The sequence below is a fragment of the Aspergillus pseudonomiae genome (assembly GCF_009193645.1).
Source record: "Aspergillus pseudonomiae strain CBS 119388 unplaced genomic scaffold BDV37scaffold_5, whole genome shotgun sequence".
In the NCBI taxonomy this organism is placed as follows: domain Eukaryota; kingdom Fungi; phylum Ascomycota; class Eurotiomycetes; order Eurotiales; family Aspergillaceae; genus Aspergillus; species Aspergillus pseudonomiae.
In genome coordinates, this window is record NW_022475997.1 from 139,627 (window position 1) to 157,114 (window position 17,488).

Consider the following 17,488-nt stretch of genomic DNA (forward strand, 5'->3'; position numbering starts at 1 on the left):
CCTGTTAGCCATTCCTTGACTTGGCTGCCTTCTGCCTGACGCTAGCTTTTCACCCTTCACTACCGAGGATGCGAAAATACAACATGTAGGGGGTTTATAACACCAGCAACGTGCGACACGGATCCAGATGAGGGAGGCCTTGCACATCCTTCTTGGGTAGGAAGCCGCTGCATTAAGCCTTAATACAAGTATAAAAGGCCTATCTTGGAAATAGGTGTCTCTTAGTGAGGGGTCCAGATGTCTCCTTGCATTTTTGCGCAGCCTCCATGCAAGGATAGATACGGAATGTGTGATCCGGAAATCAGAGGTCAGTTGAATGTACATACCAGACTGGTACGACTGGTCAGTAATGGGTTGGGGTAAAATATATATACATAGCATCAGTCTCAATCGCTACTCTACCAACAATCGCTAAATTTCGTTTTGAGATATAGTACTTGTGGTGTTTCACATCCGTGTTTTTTAGTATCGAAGAAAAAGCCTATGAGTACACAGCTTTACAACGAAAATGCTCTCAGACAAGAACCTCTATGTATTTCATCATGTTTTCCTGCCACCGAAGCTGCCAGAAGGGGATGACTACACAGCTCAGCGTGACGCGTTCCTGCTGGATAGGGTAATTCATGCTTTGAGAGAATTCAAATGCGATACGCGCTCCGACTGGTCTGGCATTCTGTTCGATGTTACTATGATGCTCACACGGTTGAGAGCCATTTGTGGGAAGCATGGTGCCGTGGATGAAGTCGAACTGCGAAAGGCGCTAGTACAACTGGGAACTGAAGGTATTTGGCCATCCTATTTGTTACCTTGCGAAAGCTCTGCTCATGTCGTTGAGGTGGTTTTCTCCCCATATACGCTCGTTGCCAAAATGCTGCTGTCTTGATGACGAGGGTAGATGATGCAGTACATGTCGAGTCTTGGGAACTGTCTCCGCGCAACGAAGCTGTAATAACGACGGTTGGACGATTGAAACGACAGTTTCCGGGGGCGACGCTTTCGTTGGACCTGGCAACCTTCAATAATCCAAGCCTCCAGAGGACAATCGCGGAAACCTTGGCAAAACTGAGCCACCAATCCGCCCCAGGGACCATGAGCAGAGTCAAGAAAAAGCGCAAGGAACATGATGAGGACAGAGACACAATTCATCCGAAGATGGTGACAGAGCTCTTCACAGCATTTCTACGGCCAATGTGCAGAGACGTTGAAGTGCCACAAATTCAGAAGCACACCCGTGAAGAAGTGATGTGGCTTAATAGCCGATTCCCCTGGCGCAGGTCGGCACTCTGGCTCCTGATCCGTGTAGTTCTACAACTGGCGTTTCATAGGTCGTCGCAAAGTAAGAGGGCCTCCGACAGCCTCTACAAACAATTCATGGTATATTTCATGAGTTCCATCCTGGCAGTGTCCCAAGAATCATTGCCAAATGAATACTTGCTTGCGATGAGTGCCAAGATCGGCCGCCGGCTACACAAGTTGGATCTGGACTATGAGCCCTTGTGGTTTAGATCCGTTCAGGAGAGCCTTGCCGCGGCAAGTAAAACTCTTCAACATCGCAGGGATCATGCTACCGGACAGGACCGTAACCGCAATGACCTTCCGTCATTGGCCAGGTTAAATTTCAGCGAAGATATTCATTGCACTCTGACGGGCCTCGATCGGTATCTGGAAGAGGCCGATGAGCGAGGACAGCGGGACGGTGTCTCAGTCGACTTTCAGCCCGAGTCGCATCTGTTGGCATACAGAAGCGCAGACCTTCCAGATCGCCCAGATATCTCAAATAACGGCTATGAGGTATATAACCTTGCCGCATTTGAGGACTGGGTCGTTACATCACTGGATGGCTGGCTTAAGTCCAGTATGGACATGGACTCCACATGTGGCCAACTGGCGGATTTAATAACATGGTACCATACTACTGCATCTGTAGTATATTCCTCTAACCCTGAGGCCATATCAATCATGTTTCTTACCATTCTAGAGCTGTGGATTGCATGTGACAAAGCTGCCATTCACATACACGGGATTCTTCATGATTATGATGCTTGTATCCCCGTGGGTATGTTTCAGTCGCTTTTGTTACCTCGTCAGTCGCACATGAGAAGGCTTGCGGATGCAGAAAGGTACCTTGATCAACGAAGACAAGACCAGAGGTATTCAGGGCCAGGCATCTTTGGAGATTACGGTACACCGAACTGTTTCTCCGTTAGATATTACGATACATCGGCTGAGCACCAGAGATTGCACGCCGCAATTGTGGAGCGAGCAGAGCAAGAGCGAAGATCGAAGCTTGCTGAGCTTCACGACAAACAACAAAGATATGCAGACCTTTACCACCGTATTGATAGTATGGACTGTAGCTATCGTGATGTTCTTGTGGATCGAGAGTTTGAGGTATATGAGACCCGTCACCATCCATCATGCCAGAAGTGCAAGTATCAGCAAGAGGCAGATTCTATTCAAATCAAAGTTCATGAATGGCCTCTCCCAGAGCACAGTCTCCAAGCAAAATCGACAATTTTCGAACTAAAAGTGCCTAAGGTGTTTGCACGTTGGCGAGATGTCACAACTTTCTTTATATTGGTCGTCCTGGGTGTCGACTATTCCACCAAGGAGGTACCAAGAGCCAGGTACACTCCTCAGCGGCATAGTGGCCTATCATCATTCTCTTATGCATCTAGTGGTGCGTACCGAATTACACTCCTTTCACAAATAAAGCCGCATGAAGGGACACATCGACGGGAAAAGCGCATCATCCATGTGGGTGAAGACGAGGTTTGTCTAGCAAACGGTATGTCTCTTCAGTATTACGATAATATCAAAGGATACTTCGTCAGTGGATTTACACTCACGCATGTTGTTGCTGAGTCGTGCATGATGAAATTACCCCTCTCAAATTCCGGCCTTCAGCGGTATCTTTTTCGACCTGCGGACAAGCCAGACGGCCTGCCGCCAAACTCGGTTATCGCATCGCAAGGTGATTGCCCCGACAGCATGTCGCTCGCAGAATGCAAAGCACTTTGTACGATACCCTGTGGCGTTGAGATCCAGTGGCAAAACGTTCTACACCAACTGGCAATGCCGGCTGTCGTGTTCAATAAAGTGGAGACTGGAATATTTATCCATCAAGTAATATACCAAGCAGGACCGCCGTCTGGAAATGCAATCCAACGGAAAGGACATAAGATTCTCGATGATAGCAAATTTACTACTGCTTTACTTTCGAAGATCAAGGATGAAATGAAAAGAATCGAGCGGAACTGGGAATCAGCACAAGAGCTCAGTGTCCTAGTGTCACTTGTTCTACGACTATTGTCTCTTTCAAGTTCTACAGACATGCAGCGGCTGTCAATGGACTTATTAAGAGATCTCCGAGACATAGCTTTCAAGTGGGTCAAATCACTTGGGGAGAGAGCGAGTGGTATGGCTGTTGACGGATACAAAACCAACTTGATCGCGCGGCAAGTTCATCTGGCACTGGTGTGCGTGAAAACATTTGACTCAGAGGGTAGTACACTCGAGCAGATGTTTACAGAAAATCCAGCTGTGTCAACATACCTCCAATGTTGCATGATAATACACGACAAAGCCCACGTCCTTGATTTGGGCTCTGATACTGCACTTCCTGTTTTATTTTATCGCTGGCGGGCTTTGTCGTATCGTAGCTACCATTTACTCCAAAACAAGATACGTGCTGGAGATAGCACGGCACTGGATATGGCTATCACGCGCGCTTGGGCCGCGTACCGCCCTGGCACTGGATGGTCGATGTCCGAGCAAGCTAATGACCCTTGGGTATCTAGACGGATGGGGTGTCCAACGGCCAGGGATAGTAGCTTGATGATCTATTTCAATTTACTGACGAGCGAACTACTCATCAATGGCCTGCCGTTAGCTCGTTTGCCGGCGGCCTATGAGCGCCACGGAAACTACAGGTTGCTTTTCGGACAAGCAGTTTTGGAAGTGATGCCCAGTGAACTCCCCGGGATGAGCTTTTCCTGCCAGAAGGAATATGAGGGCCACGTTGTCCATCTGGGAAATCAAGCACTGCCCGACTCGCAGGAGTTCAATCTTTGTGCTCGAGTGGCAGCAAACGGTCAGACCTGGGAATTTATCCCACCGCAGCTGTTCGCCAGCCTGCTCCCGGACGCGTTTGTAGAGGAATTTGCGCATTGGTATGATTTGGACAAGAAGCACGTAGAGTTCCGTCCAATAAAAGAGCCATGGAAACCATCTTCTGTCAATTGGCGACTACAACGAAACAGCTCCCAAACTGGCTGGATCCTCGAAGCGGATGGAGTCTGTCTGGTCAATGTCAATAGCTCAACGGCAAAGGGGTTATCGGACATTCTTCAGCCCATCGAAAGACCGTTGAAGCTACACTGTAAGTATCACTTAGCATCATCAGCACTAGAAATCGACATCCCGAGGCTTCGGTTGGGATTTGATCTCCAATCTGGGAACTCGTCGATTCACTCCCGTCAGTACCGTGGCTTGTCGATTGACACCGATCAGTCATTGGGGACACTGGTTGGGTTGCAGAATAAGCTTATCCTAGTCTCCAAAGACCTCCAGGAACGCATGGTTCTTATACCGGAAGGGACTGTGTCCTGGGAAAAGGAGCGCCATCACATGCGGGTCGAGATTGGTTGGGACGCCACCGCTAATCTTCACGCATATTCTGTGAAAAGAGACTTGGGTTGCTTAGCCGATAACGGGAACTTACAGAGTAAGCTGCTACTATGCTATTTGCACGCTTTGACATCATTATGTGTGCCCGACCCACTTACGCAAAAGACGGGTACTGAGCAAGCCCTGTCCATCCTTCGCTCCGCTGCAGTAAGATCCTTTCATCGATTGCGACCAGAAAATATAGCAATATTAACAAAGATCGCACATCTTACCCCAAGCCGCAAATGCTATCCTGCCAATGAACGAGTAATGCAAACCATTACATGGCAAAGAGACCTAGGGTTTCTGATGCAGCACTGTGGATTCTATGAGGAAGTCACTGCTATATTCCACCATGACCGCCGGATGGAAATGTTTAATCCTGATATACAAACGACACGCCCACCGCTACCCGCTATAGATAAAGATTTACAGAAACGGGATCAGATACGCTCGTCCGCATTTCGCGTATATGGGTTTGGCGCCGAGGACCACACAGATAAATACGATAGACCTTACACCGGGCTGGATACAAACCGCGAGTCCGTAGAGGCGTCCCGGGCTTTCCGTTTGGCCAAGATTGTCTACGACAAGATTCCTTGCGCACAAAGGTTCGTGGTGAAGGGATTAACAAAGACGCTTTGGAGTTTTATCTCCAGCTTCGGCCTGACTCAGGGCTCAAACACTCCGCTCGATCTAAACTCTCTCAAATACGACGCGGGATTGCTTGTAGAACCAAACATTCTGGTCTCCGCGTACTGGTGCGGTATACACCGACATATTTGTTCGGAACACTCGTCATTGGATAGGTTCCAATTAATGATCTGGCTCTGCACCTTGGGATTTGCGAAGAACTGCAATATGGCTGTGCTCGAGACGTTAGCTGCACTTCACGCGGTGCGAGAAATGGCCTCTGTTGCTTTACCACAGCATGACTCATATACTCTAGAACAGGGGTATCAATTTGACCAAGGCATTATTGTATCTCGCATTCAGTCCGCTCAACTGACACTGACTCCAGAGTCGAATATTTCCCGAAAACCCTATGAAACCACGAAACAGTTCAAGTCGCGTTGTAGTGAACTACGGAAGAAGAACAGGAACAAAGTCCGCGATTGGTTCGTAACGGAGCTTAGGAGTCAATGGCCAGCCCGATCCGCAACATTACCTAGCACTCAAGATAACCCTCGATTCAGTGATTACTTTGACACATGGCAGGCTATGAAATCGGTGAACCAGATGTTTTACGTCTGGTTCAGTAATTGTGCATTCAGAGGATATCTAGAGACCATTGCACAAGTATTATGTCACCAACCTGTTCACTCTGTGGAAATGTCGGCAATGCGAGCTTCTCCATTATACATAGCATCTTCTCCCCGGGAGAGGTGTGGATTCCTCTCCGTGGATGACCTACTAGGCCCATCACCACCTGTTTTGGATGTGGAGCAGCCCTACCTAGAAAAGCTTCTTTACTCAAGCCCGATCGCGGGGAACTTGACACGTCCTCTTGTACAATTTGTCAGTGCCCTTGCATCGCAGTCACGGTCACACTTCGAGATGAGGTATGTGGATCAAGTACGCAGCAGTGTCAGATGCCTCTTGGAAACGAAAATGTCGTGGAATGTCAAGATGGACGACGATCAATTGGAACCGGTACTCCTGGAGTACCTAGACGCTTGTAAAACGTATTCCAACAACATTTACACAGCCATCAAATCACACATGATGCCTTCTGCGACCACTACAAGCTGTGCTGATCAACAACACATGATGCATTACAAAATTCGAGCAGTCCTCGTTCAGATCAACCATTGCCCTCGGTTTTCCAAAGCCTTCCTCCTTCAGCAGTTGACACGTCATAGGTGGCCTGGGCTACCTGATGAGTGGAAGTCCTGCATCATCACGTATGGACTCTCGATAACGACACTACAGTGGGCGCAGAGACTGGTCAGCACAGTTGGGGATCGCAATGACCTCATTCGAGAGCTCCAAACCCCCGGTCACAGTAACTGGAATCCGCATGAGTTCCCAGAGTCCCTTTTGTTGGAGATCGAAAACGGGATTCTTATTCGAGATGTCCAGGAGCAAATGGCCAAAGAGATGAGAGAGTGTAGTCCTGGACAAAACGCCGTGATGCAGCTAAACATGGGTGAAGGCAAGTCATCGGTGATCGTGCCGATTGTGGTGGCTGCCCTTGCACACGGCGCTTGTCTAGTTCGTGTGCTAGTAGCAAAACCACAGTCTCGGCAGATGCTCCAGATGCTAGTCTCGAAACTGGGGGGTCTTTTGGGTCGGAGAGTGTATCTCATGCCAATTTCACGTTCCCTACAGCTGTCGGAAACGGAGATACGAGAGCTGGAGAGCATGTGTCGGGAGTGCATGGCAAACGGTGGTGTGCTCCTCGTCCAGCCAGAGCATCTTCTCTCCCTAAAGCTGATGTGCATTGAGTCCTTTGTCACTGGTAAAGTATCTGTGGGTCGTGCCCTTCGAACAGTGCTACAGCTATTCAAGGGGTTTTCGCGAGACGTTGTGGATGAGAGCGATGAAAATTTCAGTGTCAAGTTTGAGTTGATCTACACCATGGGATCCCAACGCCCTCTTGAGCTCAGCCCGGAGAGATGGGTTATCATACAACAACTGTTGAGCCTAGTGAGAATATATGCCCCAGGCCTGGAAGGGGACTTTCCTGCATCCATAGAGGTCTCTGAGGAAAGGCCTGGGGGTTTTCCAGGGGTACGGCTGCTTCGGGGTGATGCGGAGGAAGCACTCCTCCAGCGGATCGGACAGCATATTTGCGAAAATGGTATTCACTTTTGCCCGGTGGCCAGGCAACCAGAGTCAGCAAGAACCGCGGTTTTCCGCTATTTGCTGGAAAAGCAGCCACCTGCTGATTCCATCAAGGCAGTTGAAAGCAACACAACGGGGCTTTGGACTGATACCACCAGAGGGCCCCTTCTTTTGCTGCGAGGACTCTTGGCTCAGGGTGTGCTCGCATTCTGTCTCGGCCAAAAACGATGGCGTGTCAACTACGGGCCAGATGCGACTAGGAAGCCTCCTACCAAGCTCGCCGTACCATACCGCAGCAAAGATAGCCCTGCTCCTCGATCGGAATTTAGTCACCCAGATGTTGTTATCATCTTAACCTTACTCAGCTACTATCGCTCTGGTCTTCATGATGATGAGCTTTACATGGCATTCAGGCGACTGGCAAAATCCGACCAAGCGGACACGGAATACCATGCGTGGGTAGAAGATGCACCAACCCTCGACCCTACATATCACCATTTACCTGGAGTCAACCTCGAAGATCACGACCTTTGTCTAAAACATATTTTCCCCTGTCTCCGGTTTGCGAAGTCGGTCATTGACTATTTCGTTGCCCATTTCGTTTTTGCAAAGGAGTTGAGAGAATTTCCAGAGAAGCTGTCTGCGTCCGGATGGGATATAGGAGAAATTAGAACGCATCCAACGATCGGCTTCAGTGGGACAAACGACTCCCGGGAGACCCTCCCTCTTACCATAAGGCAACTAGACCTTCTGGAGCAGCGTCATACTAATGCTCTGGTTCTGGATTATCTACTTCAGCCCGAGAACTCCGTTGCGATCATTCCAACGCAGAAAAACTCCACCACCTACTCGCACACCATCATTGATATGGTACGGAATCTAAATCTCCCGGTCCAGGTGATTCTCGATGTAGGAGCTCAGATCCTAGAGCTCAACAATCTGGAGGTGGCAGAGTACTGGTTGAGAATGACGCCAGATAATGGCGGGGTTCAAGCTGTCGTGTTCGTCAACGAGAGCGACGAAATTTGTGTTCTTGATCGACATGGCCGTGTGGACTTGCTGCAAATTTCTCCATTCGCCAAGCAGCTCGAAACATGCATCATCTTCCTCGATGAGGCCCACACACGGGGCATTGACCTGAGACTTCCACCAGCATATCGTGCCGCTGTCACGCTTGGACCAGCGATTACTAAAGACAAGTTAGTTCAAGGTAGGAAGCCCTCGTCCTTACTTAGCGAAAGTTGACACTGATCCAACCACCAGCATGCATGCGGATGAGGAAGTTAGGCAAGGGCCAGTCAGTGCTTTTCTGTGTGCCAGAAGAGATAAAAGCCAAAATTCACTTGGTAACCAGGAAAGAATGTGGCGCCAGGATTGAGGTATCGGACATTCTTCGGTGGGCCATATCAGAGACGTGGTTTGATCTACGACGTAGTATGCCGCTATGGGCGGTGCAAGGCGAACGATTTGCTTATCAATCACAGTTGTGGCGCAGTATCGATCGGGATAGTACACAGACCATGTCCGTCGACCAAGCGCATGCCTTCCTCGAGCCAGAGTCAGAATCCCTTGAATACCGATACCGGCCAAAGCAGGCACGCATTCCGTTCATATTGTCTCGGCTAGAACGGGATGAGACTGTTGACCTCATACAGACAAGATGTCGACAGTTTGACAATCTTGATTTCACCTCTACCCAGCTACAAGAGGAACAGGAGCGTGAGCTGGCGCCCGAAATTGAGCAAGAACGGCAGGTCCAGCGGCCACCTTCTGCAAAGCCAGCACGGCACTATGTACATCAGGATATTGTTTCTTTCGTGTCCACCGGCATCCTCAAACAGCCCTCAGATGCCTACGAGGCTGCGTTTCACACATTAAGAGATACGTCAGCTGCAGCACACTTAGATATCTCGCAATTCCCCCATGGTCTGCTCGTTACAGCCGATTTTGCCAGAACGGTCCAAGTTCCAGATGGTTCACACTTTGCGTCAGATCTATATCAGCGCTCGGTGCAATGGGTTCTAACGAGCACGGGTCACCCTTCCTCAGGCGACACAGTCGTGAAAAGCATGCTGGTCATCAGCCCCTTCGAGGCTAATCAACTTCAAGCAAGGGTTAAAGCGTCCATAGCGGTTCGGATGCATCTGTATGCTCCACGTCAAATTCAAGGGTACTCCTCACTGGACAGCCTGACACTCTACACTACCCCAGGGGGGTCTAGCATAGTCGAGATTCCCACGTTGTTCAGACTACAGCTCAACCTATTTGCAGGGCAGTTATACATCGGATCATACAGCGAATATTGTGAGATATGTGATTTCCTTGGCGTGGCGTCTTGCAAAACGCCCGAGCATCTAACCGTGGCAGCGGATGGTTTCATAATTGAGGGCCATAAAGAATCGAGATCAACCTTTCACCAAAGTCCACTCAAATTCTTAAAGGTCCTCCTGTCGCAAATTCGGAGAGATGGACAGGAGATCGATAAGACACATCTGGGCAAGATCCTAGATGGAACATTGCTGCATCCGGACGAGTTCCATCAGCATCACATGCAAGCACAGCAAAATCAAGTATCTGAGTATTGAGGCATGAGATTTCTGGCACTTTTTCTATAGAGGATAGGAGGATATATTGAGTACCTGAAAATAACTGTTTAAATTTCTATAGTTAGGTTTAGCGATGAATACTACAACGACATGGACAGAGCCCCGCGATATTTACGGTAGACTTGTCCTCTGTATTCTAGAATAAGAGGAGTGTTACAGACCCTTGTCTAGCGCACCTTATCGAAGGCGGACATACAAGGCAGAATAACGATAGGATGACGATAAGCCGATTCCTGAGCGAAAGGCACCCAACGAATCGTTTACCTAGCAGAATATCAAAGAGCTGGGCAAACGGGGCAACAAAATTTTACCGACAACACCAAGAGATGCCAGCAAGGAAAGGCCAGTAGACTGCGCTTGACCAAATCAATCTTAACCCATACTGAACTTGATGTCGAAGGTAAAAAAGCCTATTTCTTTGTGCATCAACTCTTCTTACCTTTGGGAGCATGGGGCTCACTATTTATTCTGCTCCCCGTTTGTTAATTCCGGTACACTGAGATTCTCTAGAACCCTACCAAGCTCTTAATACCGATTGCCAGCCTTAAAGATACAAGTAGTACCTCACTGGGATGGCCAGAGAGTCGAAAACAGGGGCTTCACAAGGGAGCTATCTTATACCACCTGGGTTTCATTCCCAACCATGGAACAAATACTAAGATTCAACATAAACAGCGATAGTGTCTAAATCACGTGTCTCCGACCAAGGTACCTAAGCACACTTGTAGCTCTTCCAGTCGCTTACGCTTCCATTGAGAATTCTCGCCTCCTTCGGCCATACACACAGCTTCCTAGTTGTATTTGACCCGTTAGGAGGCGTAGAGCTCACAATTTCTTCGGGACCAATCCCATCTTCCACCCACGGCAACAAAGCATCAAGAACATGGTAAGTGGCTGGTACATGACTGTACGCTGGATTGGCCCCACAATGTCCACCGCCAGGAACCATGAACAATCGGATAAAATCAGAGGCATGTTGCCCTTGGACCGTCGACTGGATCCGTTTCAAATGCTCGATCGGCCAGGTAGCGGCATTGTACTGATCTGCCCATCCTTGAACCGTGATCAGCTTGCCTCCTCGCTGACTGAATGCCGACAGATCTGGAGAAATCTCGTCGATGGCCGGTGATGTGGTGTGGTCTAGATAATCAACGTCAGAGCCCCAGTTAAACGATGTAACGTTATAGGTCCTGTCCTTGAATACTAGCTGTCGAAGAATCGGAGCCGCATATGAGGAATACAAAGATGTTTCTTGAGCCAGCCAACCGGTTTCTGAGCCTAAGTCAAAGCCAGGATAGATCTGCTTCCCTGTCCGTTGGTCTTTCGGGCCGGAATAAACCTGGAGCGCGGTTTGGATCTGTGCTGTAGTCAAGCAGAGAGTCTCATCATTGACAATGGGAGTCTGGCTGGGTTGGCACTCCAGTGTCTTGATATCGAAGTGACACCTCAACGGGTTCTCAATTAAGCCGTCTTTGACACCATCCAGCTCATCGCAGGCAGCCACTGTTCTGTTAGTGATAAAATTCAAAACATCTTGGCTCATGAATCCCTTCCCTGTCGCATGCAGTCCATTCCATAGAAAGCTTAGTATCAAATGACTGTACCAATTTCCCGGACTACCAGCATAGATGCCATCGAATAGGGTAGGGTGGTATTGCGCAAGCGCGTAACCCTGCGCACCGCCAGTTGAACAGCCCCAAAAATAGCTGTACGTGGGCCGCTCAGCATAATACTTGGCAGTGATGGTCCGAGTAACGTTGGTGGTCATGGCAATTGAATTGTGGATCCAGGATTTCACTTTTGCGATATCATCTAAGAATGGTACAGAGTCGTCAGGTCCACTATGTTCACTTTCTGATACTGGATGTCCACTGTCACAACCTGCTACAGCAAAGCCGGAATTCAGGTTTGTGAGCATAGTGGTATTATCAATATCACCTGCGAAGCCACCGTTCCCTAGAGCCTCAGTTAGCGAGCAGTTATATACCCATAGCTGGTTCACTCTTACCTACGGCAAGGAAACGTCCATTGTAATAGGGCTCGTCCGGAAGGTATAGCTCCCAGGTAAGGGTGTTATTCCGGCGTGGGTCTGGGGTAGCATCCCCACCAGCTATGTAGTCAATGGTTCCTTGAACATGGCAGAGGGGAACCTGATTTTGGACCGAATTTCCGTCATCAGATAAAGTGAGACCTCCTATAGGCACACTCTGTGCGTGATGGATAAGTGCCGCATTATTCACAAAAGTTCCAGCGAGATTTGCACAATCAACTTTATGTTTGCGCTCCAGCGGTATGCCCTTAACGACTTCTAGGGTCGCAAGTACGTAGGTTATAAACAGAGCTCTCATTGTAGCAAGCAGTGACAGTTAGATACAATAACTAGTGCACATGGCTTTGGCGCACAACGGGGTTTTTTAAGTTCTGAGGGACACAAAGATTCCAACATTGGCTTCCTCACCTGGGATGATCGGCAAAGTTCACGAATCATGAGTTATGGGGTAAAACTTACCGGCTGAATCTTGTACAAAACATTTTGCGTGCAGCCTTAAGCGGGATCATGGATGGTCTAGGACCGGATCGCCGATATATCGGCCGTCGGCGCTGTCACCGATGACTGTGTCCGGGACGGAAAACACGGCACGTAGTTTAGGGTTTGACGACAAAGGTGAGCAAGATCAATTACATATAGCCAGTCGGTATAGTTAAACCCGACCGACTGGCGTTTCTTTGTTCACTGTTTGGTCTTACTATTGCGGAAGTTTATTGCGTAGATTTTGGGTCCGCCCACAAGTCAGTTCAGTCAGCTAGAAGTATTCTACATCCTACATATGGCTTGCAGTCCGTTGAGACTGACATTATTTACGCAGGCATGCTCGACAAGCGCCCCATCCGTATCGGCAATGTCTCCGGTGCAACCGGCGATCACCCCCAGGCCATGTTGCGGATGGCGCAGCATGGCAATGTCGATGTCATTGTTGGCGACTGGTTATCGGAGATGAACATTGCATGGAATGCCATAACCAAATCAAAAGATCCTGATCTGGGATATGAGTCTGGGTTTCTCAGCCAGATGAGCGACTGTCTAGATATCGTTGCAGCAAAAGATATCAAAGTCGTCGCAAATGCCGGGGCGTTGAACACATCGTCTCTGATGCAGAAGGTTTGCGCACTATGTAAAGAGAGGGGATACGACCAGATTATAGTGGCTTCAGTACTAGGAGATGATATCTCGGAGCCAATCCAGAAACAGGAGCCTGGGTTCCAGGACTTGCACCATCTGGACCACGTGGACTGGAAGCTGAAAGACTGGCCACTGACGCCACACTGTGCCGTGGCATACATTGGAGCTTGGGGTATAGTGGAAGCCCTTAATTCAGGCGCTAACATTGTCGTATGTGGTCGTGTCACAGACGCTTCACCAGTCATTGGTGCTGCGGCGTGGTGGTATAGGTGGCAGCGAGACGCTTGGGATGAGCTTGCCGGTGCACTGGTTGCTGGCCGTATGTATGATTCCATGTCTGATGTGATTGATACGTTACTTATTGTAGTTGACATAGACCTTATCGAATGTGGCCCGTATGTGACAGGTGCCAACTTCTCCGGGTTTAAGCCTTTACTTCCTAATCTTGTGGATCTCTCCTTCCCCATCGCCGAAGTTAGCCTCGATGGCAGTTGCATAATCACGAAGTGTGAAGCCTATGGTGGAGCAGTGACTAAGTCCAACACCATTGCTCAGCTGCTTTACGAGCTACAAGGGGAGTTATATCTCAATCCAGACGTCGCAGCCGACCTGCGAAATGTATCCGTAGATGAGGTCGGCCCCGATCGTGTCAAGGTTTGTGGTGCCACTGGACAACCACCACCATCGACTACAAAAGCGATGATAGCAGCCCCGGGTGGTTATCAAGCTGAAGCGATATTCTACATCAATGGCCTGGATGTAACCGAGAAGGCAGAGATGCTTCACAATCAGCTGGACCATGTTCTCCGTGGTAATAACTGCAGCAAACTGTCTATTGAGCTCTACGGCTCTCCTGCCATAAACCCCTCGAGCCAGCAGGCGGGAACCGTATTCCTGCGCGTGTTTGCACAAGCAAGGAATGTGGGGGATATCTCGGCGGAAAGATTCAAAACACTAATATATGCTCTCCGAATGCAAAGCTATCCTGGTATGCTACCTCAACTATCTTAATAATCCATATTCTAACGGAGGAAAGGATATCACATGAACCTTGACTTTCGGATGATGGACCCAAAACCATTCATGGAGATCTTTCCAGCAGTTATTCCCCTTGACCTTATACACCACCGAGTCACCCTCTCCAATGGCATACAGCAGGACGTACCGTCTACTCCAGTAACAAGAATATACCCAACCCAGAGACCTTCCTACGAAACCAACGTTCCTATATCTTTAAACCAGTTCGGCGCCACAGATCTCGCCCCGTTGGGCAGTATAGTTCATGCTCGTTCAGGAGATAAAGGGGACAATTTCAATGTGGGCTTCTTTGTCCGAAACTCCGACGAATACCCTTGGCTGCAATCTTTCCTGACAATTGATCGATTCAAAGAGCTGCTTGGGGATGACTGGCCACAAAGAGATACTGAACCTCGTGTGGAACGATGCGAGTTTACAAATTTGTTGGCTGTCCACTTTAGGGTCCTGGACTTCTTAGATGGTGGCATTGCTAGTTCTAGTCGGATTGATGGATTGGGCAAAGGGATAGGGGAGTACTTGAGAAGTCGAGTGGTGGAAGTACCGCAGAAGTTTTTAGCAAGAGATTGGATCTGATTGACTCCATACTTACTGTGCCAAGAAAACATATAGACTGGATAGATAAATACGCCGATGCTTTGATACTAAATCCTATCTTCACCACATAGATGGTAAATCCATGTCTATATCTCCAATCTCCCCTAACCAATCATGAAATAAGCGTCCGACGGGGTCGTCTCCATGTCCTTCGAGCATCTGGAACCGCCGCAAGTCATCGAAGCATTCCCGCAGAACGGAGTCGACGCCCAGCGAGCTTGGCGTAGGATCATTTATATCCCAGGACGTAAAGCCTGGAATGTTCAGTGTGGCGCTGGCTCCTGTAGCATCCACCGGCAGTAAGGACTCGTCAGGTCTGAGGGCTGCAGACGTTGGTTGGCCTGCTGCACTGTGGGAGTGGTATTCAATGGCATCCGCGAGCATGGCATCGGTTAGGCGGTTGAAGACATCATGACAATGCTTTGTCACATTCCACCGCTCAGAGATACCGACCAATACATTTGAGCATGCTCTCGAGTCATGCACTATTTCGATTATGGTGGGATCACTCTGCAGAAGGGAGGATGTACTGGCGGCCGTCCGGCGTTTGCGTGCTCGGAAATGTCTACCCACAGCATAGACGTAGGACAGGCCAGCCATGAAAACAGAATGGAGGGTTATCCAGGTGTAGTTGATACGCCGGGAGCGGTGGAGGTGGGAGTATAATGTGATGGCCTGTTTCGCGGCGACGAAAATAGTTTGCAGTACGCCGGCGTCATGAGGAGATGCTGATGACAGTGCAGGTGATGGTCTATACAACATGAGGAGGGCATTATAATACAATAGCTCATACCATTCCCGCGCACGGTAGCTCGATTGGCCTCCCAGAAGGGGGTTGGACAGATCAATTTCTGGAAGTGACAACGCCGCGGTCTCATGCTGCCATTGAGCAAGGTCGTTTGCAAGTTTTTCTCTAGCCGCTAAGGCAGATGTTGCATCGCTTTGTGTTCGATTAGATGTGTTGTGTAGTGCAGACAATATATCGCCACAGATGATTCGGTAACGGACAATGTGAACAAACAACGCCGTGCGGGAAAAAGACGGGCTGTCTATATTACCCCGATCGAAGCAAGTGTCATGAATTGAGTCAGGCAGGGCGACCTCTACATCCTGCAAATGTATGGCAAGAGGCCTTCCCAAAGTAATGCTTACGATCCTGGTTGGATAATGTTAGTTTTAAAAATTAACATAAACGCAGTTCGTACCTATCCATCGCAACAACACACCAAAAACATCGGCGACGGACCTCGCAGAGTATGGTTGCATTTGAACTGTTGTCGCTGGTGTCCGTCGTCTCGGCGGCTCGATAAGTCTGCTCCCGATGCAGCCCCAGCTCGAAGCACATCCGGGAAGCAACACCAACAATGTGCCATAAACCTAGTGAAAGTTAGATCAAGCAATCCGCTCCATGAAGATTCTGTCACTTACTTGTTGACGTGTCCTGGATCGAATTTGTCATCCTATATTGGCACAGCAACAGCAGCGCTTGAAGGGCTTGTATACCACCATCACGCATTACCTCGTTTAGCCTCTGGGTTGCTCGAATCTGATATGCTTCTGCATCAGGAAGTGCCTCTATGTTAAACTTGTGCACACTAGCGGTGGCTATAGCGAGGATCATGCCAAATGCAAAAGACGCAAACGCATCTTGCTCCAAGGAGGGATCCTGGTAGGCTTGATCCAAGGCGCATAGCGTGCTCTCACGATGGAGGAAAGGATAGCAGAGATGGTCGTGCTCAAAGTAGGCACGATGTAGATTACGTGCGACCTGCTCTGAAGGCAATGCTGAAGCCTCAGAAGAAGCAGTAGTTAGAAGTGGCACCGGTGGAAACCTACTCGATCTTCTTCCTCGTGGACCTCTTTCTTGTGTGCCCTGGGACGGGGAGCTGACCATAGTCGCACTGACCAGGCTAGCAAGGAATACACCGCTGGCAGAGCCCAGGAAGTGCTGCTCACCTCCTGCCCCACTGGATAGAAAGGTGACTTCCTCTATAACGTCATTCTCGTCTTCTGTTTCATGTAGCCTAGAAGTAGCTTCTCCCGGGACATTATTCAGTGCTCTTGTCTCTGATCCCACTTCGTTACCATCTCCACTAGTTTCACTTTGAGCGAGTGGGGAAGCATGACTAGCTAATTTCGCTGCTAAGCTACGATTAGTAGCTTCGACGTGTTTCAAACGACGCTGCAATTTCTCCAGGAGTTGCTGATGGCCTTTGGTCCGATCAACATACTTGCAGGCAACCCCAGCTTTCCGGCATGGCCCACAAGCTGGAAGCGCTTTGTCGCATTTTGACTTGCGCCGATGGCATCTGTCGCATGCATGCATGTTTCAACGTCACATCCGACCACACTGGAAGTAGTGAGCAAGTGAGCTGGAACTCCATTGTTTTCGGCCAGGAAAGCCGGCAGACTGTAGTCCCGCCATCCGGACACTTCAACTCGCATTGTTGTGGGGATGCTACGGACTAATACCGCCCGGCTCTTCGCTAGTGGCGTTTACCCCGCGTCTTCTCCAGGCTGAATTCTGCGGGGACTGAACCGTATCCCTAATGCTAAGTGGCTTCGGACATTGTCCGTCGGTGACGGCCGCCGATGCCGATGTTAATTGAAGCTG

The 17,488-nt window shown here is 49.2% G+C and overlaps 4 protein-coding genes across 4 annotated transcripts; 2 read left to right on the top strand and 2 right to left on the bottom strand.

Annotated features, from left to right (window-relative positions):
* Positions 1-508: 508 nt before the first annotated feature.
* Positions 509-10,040, top strand: BDV37DRAFT_278652 (uncharacterized protein; the record flags this gene model as incomplete). Its single annotated transcript, XM_032086113.1, has 3 exons — positions 509-782; positions 836-8,665; positions 8,719-10,040. 3 exons carry the CDS (start codon positions 509-511, stop codon positions 10,038-10,040), a joined length of 9,426 nt encoding a protein of 3,141 aa, XP_031945962.1.
* A 733-nt stretch (positions 10,041-10,773) lies between these two features.
* Positions 10,774-12,409, bottom strand: BDV37DRAFT_278653 (Tannase/feruloyl esterase; the record flags this gene model as incomplete). Its single annotated transcript, XM_032086114.1, has 2 exons — positions 10,774-12,017; positions 12,070-12,409. 2 exons carry the CDS (start codon positions 12,407-12,409, stop codon positions 10,774-10,776), a joined length of 1,584 nt encoding a protein of 527 aa, XP_031945963.1.
* A 262-nt stretch (positions 12,410-12,671) lies between these two features.
* Positions 12,672-14,853, top strand: BDV37DRAFT_278654 (acyclic terpene utilization AtuA family protein; the record flags this gene model as incomplete). The annotated part of the gene is made up of 4 exons (XM_032086115.1): positions 12,672-12,726; positions 12,929-13,561; positions 13,619-14,230; positions 14,279-14,853. 4 exons carry the CDS (start codon positions 12,672-12,674, stop codon positions 14,851-14,853), a joined length of 1,875 nt encoding a protein of 624 aa, XP_031945964.1.
* A 125-nt stretch (positions 14,854-14,978) lies between these two features.
* Positions 14,979-17,200, bottom strand: BDV37DRAFT_295248 (transcription factor domain-containing protein; the record flags this gene model as incomplete). Its single annotated transcript, XM_032089815.1, has 5 exons — positions 14,979-15,033; positions 15,182-16,030; positions 16,080-16,251; positions 16,303-16,911; positions 16,960-17,200. 5 exons carry the CDS (start codon positions 17,198-17,200, stop codon positions 14,979-14,981), a joined length of 1,926 nt encoding a protein of 641 aa, XP_031945965.1.
* Positions 17,201-17,488: the final 288 nt, after the last annotated feature.